This window comes from Antrostomus carolinensis, unplaced genomic scaffold (assembly GCF_000700745.2).
Source record: "Antrostomus carolinensis isolate BGI_N321 unplaced genomic scaffold, ASM70074v2 scaffold17030, whole genome shotgun sequence".
Taxonomy (NCBI): Eukaryota; Metazoa; Chordata; class Aves; order Caprimulgiformes; family Caprimulgidae; genus Antrostomus; species Antrostomus carolinensis.
This window is the reverse complement of record NW_010289239.1, coordinates 34,421-43,907: the sequence shown is the minus strand read 5'-3', so window position 1 is coordinate 43,907 and position 9,487 is coordinate 34,421. Positions and strand designations below refer to the sequence as shown.

The window sequence follows — 9,487 nt, the reverse complement described above, 5'->3', positions numbered from 1 at the left end:
GCTGCGGGGCTCCAGGTTCCTTCTGCTCTTGGCGGCCGTTGCTGAGTTGACTTCGGTTTGTTGGGGTTTTTTTTAAATTGTAGTTTATTGTTATTGCTCATGCGTGTTGAACAAAGCTCTGATTCAGAAAGAGTGGGATTTGAAAAGCGTTAGCATTTGTCATTGCGTTAAAATGCAGTTTCTGTTTGACCACCAGTGTTATCCCAGAACTATAGAAACAGGAATATGTGGAACTTCCCATTGTCATGTGCAGCACTGGACACGCACGCAGCTTTCTGTGCTTGAGGGTCACAAGCACATGGTAAAGGTTAGAGTAAGAAACAGAGCCACGGTCCATAGTTATGTTGTTTTGTTGTTGCCTGTGCTGTCATTGCCGTCGCTTAAATAACAGCTGTGGAAGACAACCTGTCTGGTATTTGCAGAGAAATGGACTGTCTGTAGTTAAAATAAGGAGTTGTGAGAAAGATACTCGGTTCTAATTGCTCAGGCTCAGCATAGGAAAGGTGTGGAATACTGTATCTCACATGATCAGATTGATAGCATGAACAAAATCTTCTGGAAATGGGTTTAATTACCTAATCTTACTGAGAAAAAATAAGTAGTTTCTGAAAAGAGGTCATGTTTTTAATCCTATTAGTATGGAAAATCTTTTCCTTATGGAAAGAGAAAGATATTGTAAGTCTCTGTAATTAAAATACTATACAAAAGCTACATAACTGTGTAAATGCAATTGCTGTTTTTTGTAGGAGAAAACCGACATAGAAGGGACCTTATTTGTGTACAAAAGGTAAGGGGTTTTTTGCAAGCTTTTTTCTTTTTCCCTCCTTAAGAAAACAAACCTCAGGTGGCTTCATGTGTAGTTTTCATACTGGTTTTACTGCATCCAGTAAACTCATAATTACTTATTTGCCCAGCTGTTAAGATCTTCATATTCATTTGTAAAGAATAAACTCTGCACATAGGGGAATAGCTGTCAAAAGCACCTAAAAATACTCCTTAAAAATCATAAAACTTGCTGAGTGCTGCATATGTATCCTCACAAAAGCCTAATTTATTGAGCTTATTTTGTTAATCCAGTAGCATTTGTTAATGTATTGAGTTTGTTAAACGCTCAGTCTTCCTTTGTCTGCTAAAATCCATAAAGTTGATCATTAAAACCAGACAGGTCACAAATAATATAATCTGTCCTAACGTGATTTCTGACATTTCCCAACAGTTTTGTAAATGGACAAAATTGTCTAAAAGCTGGAGATCTGCCAGTGTATAGTTTTGGGGGCTACTTTATTTCCTCATCAAATCCATGAAAGAAATTTCCAATTATGTGGGATTGGGGAAGGGGATGAGAGGGAGAACCAGCATATAAAACCAATTATGGATTTAAGTTTTAAATTACAGGCAAATAAAAAATCTAACAATGAAATAACACTGTTGAATGTGAGAAATGTAAACAATGCAGACATAACCCATCCTGAAACAAACCATCATAGTCATTACAGTATTTTATCCTGGCACTGTAAAGGGATTCTAGTAACTGATTCCCGTCTACTTTGCTTTAGCTCCAGGCTTGGAAATACTTAGTGTAAGAAAGTCAACCAAACTAAAAACCCAAAAGCTAAGCAAAAAGTTTCCTTGTGACTAGCTGATCATAGCAAGTAAGTTCTGTTAGGCACATTAAAAGACTAAGTCATGATGGTGAGGATTGTTTGCCCTCTCCTTAGGAGCTCTTGACAGATTTTGTTGTTGATCATTTGGTAAAGATGGTCACATTGCTACAAAAATCTTAACACTTGCCAGCTAATTATATCTGATTTTTACCCTGCCTTTATCATGCTGCTGTGTTGACTGCTTAAAGGCACAGCTGAGTATGCTGAAATAATATCCATGCAGCTAAAAGAAACAGATTTAAAACTATCTTGAACTTCCAGAGTTTGCTTGCTTGATGTTTTCTTTTTCCACCTGGTGTCTAGCAAAAATCTAGATAATAAAAATTGTTTAACTAAGCAATGCAATTCTGAATAACTTAATGTCTACTTTGAGGACACTGGGTTAAGTCTTTCTTTTAAGAGGCTTCCTTTAGGAAGAAATGACTGCTTCTGGTTCCCCTCCAAGTGTATTTAATGTTACTTAAGATAACAGCTTTTTTTAATTGTCGCACCTGTTTACAATAAGGTAAATTTTGCTCTGTAAGGGGTTTGGTTTTTGTCCTCTAATAAAAGGTTGTAAAATGCCTCAAAACTGTCTTATGTGAAGTATTGAATACACTTGCATTTTAATCCTGGACCTGCCCTAGTTTTTTTAAATAGATTTTTTTTTTTTTTTTTTTGTGGTAGCCGTTCAGCAGTGTGGAACTGTAATGTTAATCCTAATCCTACTTTGAGTTAAGTATAGTTTTAAATTGAAATTAGTTGTTGTGCCAAGAACAACTATTGAAGATTCAGGAGTGCTAAAGTTTCAGCTAATAAAGCAATGGGGATTAGAAGATTAATTCATAACTCTGTTTCAGAAAATTGTATATGTTGATCAAGGTATTAATCCTTGTATTTATTTTAATTCAAACAACAGGTCAGCTTCTCCTTATCATGGTTTTACGATAGTGAATCGACTGAACATGCACAACCTGGTTGAACCAGTAAATAAAGATTTGGAGTTTCAGCTCCATGAACCTTTTCTTCTCTACAGAAATGCTAGCTGTGAGTATAACTTTCTTTAATCCATATAAACTTCATGTTCTGTTTTATAACCTAGACCACTTTTGATTACCGTGATGTCTGTTTCAAGTATAATGTAATGTGGCAGGTTCCAGTGCAAAGTCTGATGTTTTCTGTCTGCTGTGCTAGATTTACTTAAATAGCTGTGGTATTATATTATTATGACCACCTGCTTTCAATAGAAAGAGGATATACTGACAAAGTTCAGTATTGCTATATTCTTTTTAATTCATGATCTGATAGGTTTGATCTAAACATATACACAGTGCTATAGCATTAATTAAAAACTGTGATATAATAGTGAAGATTGATAGATCTTTGAGAGTATTTAACATCAAGAACAGTTCTAAGGGCTTCCTGTTTTGCAAGTGAAATATTAAATATTAATCAGTAGCTGCTTGAGGAAGTTGAGAAAATTGATCAGCACTAGGTTGAAGGTTTCTTTCTCCACAATAGATTTTGGACTTGGGAGACAGATGTCTGTACTAAGTTTCCTGGAGTCTAGACTCCAGCAAGCCTGTGTGTTGGGATACTCGAGTGGTAATATAGTAGTCAGCAGCATCTTGCTGCTTTTTGAATTCTAGTAGTGTTTTGTGTCATCAGTCAATCTTCAGAGTCGCAATGTACTGTGTTCCAATTAGGTACTTGATAAAAACCCTGTTACTCCAAGTAGCTCAAAGTATAAATTATGTAACCCTTAAAGAGAGGAGGAGGGAGTATGTGTGTATATGAAATTCACATTACTTCAGTAGATAAATAAAAGGCACCCCACAGAGCAGAGGGTCCTCCTGACACAAAGGTACCATTTCATGTCCTTTTTTGTAGGTCAAATTCTTGAAACTAGTTTGTGTCTGCCTAGTGACAGGTTCCCCTTACCAAATTACTCAGAACTTTTATGCTGTCTGCATGCAGTACTTCCTCAACACCGCGATGTCTTCTTATCCGAATGTCCCCTTGAATTACAGAAAGGAACACTGCTTTGGCTATGCCTCAGTGTACTAAAAGAACAGTCAAATGTTAATCCCTTCCTGTTTCCCCCTTGGAAAGCCTCTAGGATCTGTGGGGAGTAGAATAGATTCCAGTATGGTGACAAAAAACACCTTAAGATAGGTGGTCTCCTCTGTTTAATAGTCTCAGCAATCTTTCTCTAAGTGTCATCCAGAGGAAAAAGTTGGAACTTCTCAGTAAGTTGAGAAGTCTAGGAGATTAGGGAAGTAAATGACTGACAAGAAACTGGGAGGGGGAGAAAATGGTGCATTGAGATGGATATTTAAGCAGGTTGCTTGGTTTGGAAGGAAGAGAAACTGTAGACGATGGTGGTAGGGGTAGGATGGCTGATGAGGTGGCAGTAGAGAAAAGAATTGCAGTTGTGAGATTGGTGACATAAGGGAAGCAGGAAGCTGATTCATTTGTTTGTTGGAACTGCTGATGGTATCAGGAAACAAGCTGCTGCTGTGGAATTACCATGGTGTATGCTAGTGGGAGTGACTAGGGAATCACTTAAAGGAAGCAATCAGAGAAGGTAGGCTGTGTGCAAGTTCATTAGAAACCCCTAGAGCTAATTATATGCCTTTCTGTCATTGATAAAAGCTCTGCTTTTCCTGTGGGACACCACTGTGTAAGATGTGTGGGAGGCTCATAGAAGTTGGGATAGAGGTGAGATAGAAAAGTATGAGGAAGGAAGGAATTCATACAAAGGTGAGCAAGGGAAATATTATAGAGTGGATATGGGAAATAATTGCATTCTGAAGTAATCGAGAGTATTTTTTTTCCCCTTACATCTTTCCCGTTGTCATTTTAAAAACTTTGGTTGGAAACTATCCTTTATTTTTTCACTGTGTCCTGTTTCCTGGAACAGAGTGGTATCATGTCCAGAAACAGTCCACACTGATAGCAAATTGAAAATGTTCAGTATAGTTAGTATGTCATTAGTTATTTCCCTGAGTGTCGCAAATAAGCAGCAGATCAGTTTGTGTGCTTTGCTAGTGTTCACGTTGTTCAAATACAAGCTTAAAAGAATAGAAAACAGCATCTAAGATTTTTATTCCTTACAATTTTAGCATGGCTAACTCCTTTACATTTTGCATTTAGTTGTTGTTGTTTGGATTTTCTTATGTGCAGCTTTCCAAATTTTCTGTCCTTTGAGTTAGTTAGAAAAAAAGCAAATTATGTGATTGAAATGTTCAGTGTTAAAGTTGTATTTGTAGTATTTGTGAATTAAAACAAACAAACAAAAAAAAAAAGCAAAAAAACCCCCTTCAGGACTGATTTGAATTTGCAGATTAATTTTGATGTGTGTGTTTTATTTGTGGGGTAGATTGGGGGATTCTTGTCCAAGTTCTTTTCATGTGGAAAGGTGTCCACTTCTGCTCAGCAGTCTGCTGGCCTGAAAAACCTTTGCATTTTTGGGACTAGTTCAAATAGGAGTTTTAAGCCAATAGTTAATGTAATGTGTGCCTCTAAGGGCTTAATGTGAAGTTATGAGATCCTTTAATGGCTGAAAGAGGATGGACTGCTAGGTTGTACAGGGGAAAACTACCTCTTATACAGTGTTGGCAACAGTCCCGTTTCTTGTAGAGTGAGTTTTTGTACTCTGCTTGAGGAAATCTACTGTGATCATTGGAAACTCTTAAGATGAGGTTGTCCTGAGAAGAATGCTGAATGATTGAACTGATGGTTCTATTTCCTTAGCTTACAGATGGGAAATGGTTCAGACTACCTGATAAAAACCTAAAATCATGTTTATGAAGACTGCTGTTTGGCAAAGACAAACATGTTTTGTGCCTGTATATTTGGGTTGCAACAGGATCAGTGACAAATAGGGGTCTTCCTCAGGGCATGGTAGGAATAGTAGAAGATGATCAAAGTAAAATTATGGCACCTTATATTTGGGGAAGGTTCTATTTGTTACTCTGGTTAGATGTTAAGACATGTAGAGGCTTTGCCTTCCCCCCTCAGAAAATAATAGCTTTTTAATATTTGTCATTAATGGCAAAATCTTTCCCAACTCCAGATGACTTTTTCTCAGAATCATTCTGGCTACACAGTACAGCTCAAGTCCCAAAAGAATACTTAAACCCAAAATTCTGAGCAAGGCTGTGTCTAATTTAAAAGCTGTATATAGTGCTGCCTGAAAGCTTACGCCATTTATGCATAAAGCATAAGATCCTAAAGCAAAAATGCCAGAGGGTGTGACTAAGAAGCTGTGAGACATTATACTAGTTACAGTAGCAAATAGAAAAAGAAGATATTCTGCTTTTCATTGTTAGAGAGAATTAAAGAAAGCAATTATCTCCAAATGTGAGCAAATCAAGAAATTAAGTCAAAAACTTTCTTTTCATTTCAGTAGTGTAACATATTTTAAATATTGAATTCCTCTTAAAAGGTAGAATTTTTTAGATTATACTTCATACTTAATGTGCTATTTATTATTGCTTAATCTGGAATATGTGTTCCTGGGTACATTTGATCCTTGTATAACCTTCCCTCTGGATGCATGCACATTCTTTTGATTATTCAGAGTATTTGTTAATGAAGCACTGAATCCCATTCACTTTTTCTAAAGGAATCTGAGCTTGTTTCCTCTTGTCTGTATTTTGTGGAAAGTTAAACTATCTTTATAAAAAATGCATATCTTTCTGCCAGTAACAATAACAACAGTCCAATCTGAAAGTTCAGTACTTCCTTTCAATCTGTAATGTGATAATTTGGGGCTGATAGTTTGCTTAATAACAGAGGAAAATTAGTCAAAGTTTTAAACATTAGACAACTTACCTCTTAAAGTCTGCAAGAAGTATTCTTCTAAGTCTTTCTCGTTTATAACTTTCCCTCTGTATGCGTGGCGTTGATCTTGATTAAAAGGATTTTTAATCCAAGCTAGTTCACTTGGGAGGTCGGGCAGATTGATTTCCATGATGCTGAAGAGAGATGCTAAGAATAAAACTTGGGTATTAAAATAAATGGTCCTTGTTTGGTGTGGGGTTTTTGTTTTGTTGGTTTTTTTGTGTTGCGCTTTTTTTTCCCCTTGCTTCTTATTCCTGTCCAAGGGTAAGAGTTAGTAAAACAACCAAAAAAATATTGGAGAGGTTTATATGTTTAAGTGGAAAAATCAGTTACAAAGTGCTGTCCTCTGGTCTTGTTGTATTACCATTAGTTAAAGAAACTTGTGTTCAGAACAGCAAAAGCAAAATGAGTTGAATTATTTCAAATGGCTTTTAAAATTCTTTGAGAGAGCTTGTGTCTGGTTTCAAAACAGGACATCCTTACTGCTGAGGAAAGTCTCTCTTTATCACCTTTGTTCCTGGCTGTCAGTGCATTAAGTATAACATGTCTCTGTGACTGCTGAGGCTGGATGGCTGTCCAGCAAGCACATTAACCCAGGGGTTTAGTCTGAGATAAGGAAGGAGCCTGTTCTTGATACCTTTGTAGCAGAAGCAATGCAAGCTGGGGGAGGGGAGGAACCACTGAAAGCTGTTAAGAAGTTCTAAAAATATTTTGTTTGACCTGAAAGATGGCACTGTAACTGGAAGGGGTTTTCTGCCCTGGTTCAGTGTTGCAGAGTGATCACTCTCATTCCACGCTGTACTTGGTCAGATGGCAGTTTGTGTTCTGATCTTGGGTGCTGTTTGCCACCTGCTGAATTACTCCAATGTGACTGCTTGTGGGATTGTGCTGTAAACTGTATTTGTGAAATGGCCTTAGATGTTCAAAACAATAAGAAAGGGAGGGACTTTTTAATTAATTCTAATGATTTATAAATCATATTGCAGGCTAATACTTGAATTGAGGAAAATATGAATAGTGAATGAGGAATCTCAGTGAGGAAGCTATTAGAGCAGGATGACTGAAGAGAGGTGGCGTTTCAGCTAACCTTGCTACTGGGAGAAATATGAGCTTTGGGAGAGATTGCTTCATGTGCTTATTGTTTTATGCCTTAAACTCTATATGAAGTGTAAAATGATGCATATACCCATGCAAATGATGCATATATATGCTTTTCTTTTATGGGAGTAAGGTTGGGTTGATTTGCATTATTACCTTATAGGATGAATTTCAAAATAGGAGTCTTTCCTTTCCAGAGTTTGAAAGGTTACTGTCCCGCACTTCCAGTTGTTCTGCTTCATTGTGTAGCAACGTCTACACTGAAACTGTAAAATAAAATGTCTCTGTCTTCTATCAGCTCTTCCAACTAGTTACAGTAACTTCTATACAGATCATCTTTTTGAATGAGATTGAAGCCGTATCTGCACAAATGGCCAACTTCCCGAAGGCAGGAGAATGACAGTGTCTGGGATCTCTGAAACTGGCACTGCTGATGAGTGCCAAGCACCCCAGCTTCTTGCTTCTGCCACCTCTCTTGTGCTAGATAGCATGTTTGTGAAAGTGGTGTGCAACCAGCATCAAGGAACTGGTCTGCACTAAAACGTGTCCAGCTGACATGAGGGACAGGAGTCAACTGTAGTAAATGAGTTAATGGCAACGTTCTGGGAATGTAAGGGTGGTGACACTGCTTCTTTCTGCTTACTTAAAATGAAAACTGAAGTGAAACTTTAGCTTTGGGATGCAACTTCATTGTATGTTGGCAAAGAGCAAAGCCTTTGTCTCACTGTGGCACTTGGCTATCCCCACTCTTAATTCGGATCTGCTAACTGGGCAGCATTGGAACAGTAAGCTGACTTCCCTGTGAAGCAATGGGAGCAGCATGTAGAAGAGACCTTCCTTTTGGTGTCATCTGGCTGTTAGACTTTAACAGGAAGACTTCCATAATACTTTTGTTTTCTCAAAATCTCTGTTCTCCCATAGCAATTTCAATCAAGTTTTGATGGTTCATCCAGTCAAGTTTGGAGAGAAGTTGAGTGTTACATGTTTGGATAAATATTTGTGGGTCAGTGTTTCTAATAAAATTTACACATGTCAGAAAAGAATGTAGATTAAGATAACTGATGACTGATTTTATGAAATCTGATTTGTCTGTCATATGGGTTACTCCTTACTTCATATGTGTCAAAATGTGGTGTGAATCCAGCTGAATGATATTGCTGATGATGATTACAAACTTCTACTTGATTACTAAAGATGCCCAGCATTCAGTGCAGAAAAGCTGGATGGAAAGTGTTAAACTAGATGGAAAAATGAGTCACTTAATTTAGTGGCTTCTGTTGGATGAAACTGTTAGAAGAACTGCAGTAGAAAGATATGCCCTTAGACACATGAACATTCAGATAGTGTTTATGATGGGTGTAGTAAAAAGATCACAGATTTGAAAAGAACTGGTAAGTACCAACTCTGTTTTTAATAAAAGGATGTTCATGGCTGAAATTGCCTGCATGTAGGAAATATATTAAATACAGTACTGCAGTTGGGACACATACACATACTTCTAGGGCAAGGCAGCTGAACTGGTAGTACAAACGAGTCCTTTTCAAAAAGAGGAAGGTAAACATTCCAGCCAGTTGGTCCATATCTAAGTTGATGCCGAAGTGTGTTTGTTCATTATCTGCTTTACATCTTTGTGATACTGTTAATGTTTTGCAGTGACTCCCTATGATTGCTTGTCTGTAGTACAGAATGGAAAAAAACCTGATACTCTGTACACCAAACTGAGATTTGGATCTGCTTCTGGTCTTGTGTAGGCCTGTTTCTGAAAGAACTGAGTGTGACTTTTATCATTTGTCCCATTAAGAGATCATTATAGGTTCCTTATCTTCATTTCTTCAGCAAGTATGCTTTTGAAGAGGCTTTCTTCTCTTGGCAGTTTGTCTTGTAATGGAGACAGGGAA

General features: G+C 37.4%; 1 protein-coding gene across 1 annotated transcript in view; it reads left to right on the top strand.

The window, feature by feature from the left end:
* The first annotated feature begins 748 nt into the window (after positions 1-748).
* LOC104526300 (mRNA-decapping enzyme 1A) overlaps positions 749-9,487 on the top strand; it is a 29,263-nt gene continuing 20,524 nt past the window's right edge. Inside the window, 2 exon segments of the mRNA XM_029085403.1 lie at positions 749-787; positions 2,563-2,690. Coding sequence (XP_028941236.1) covers positions 2,609-2,690 — 82 coding nt within the window. The 5' untranslated portion in view covers positions 749-787; positions 2,563-2,608.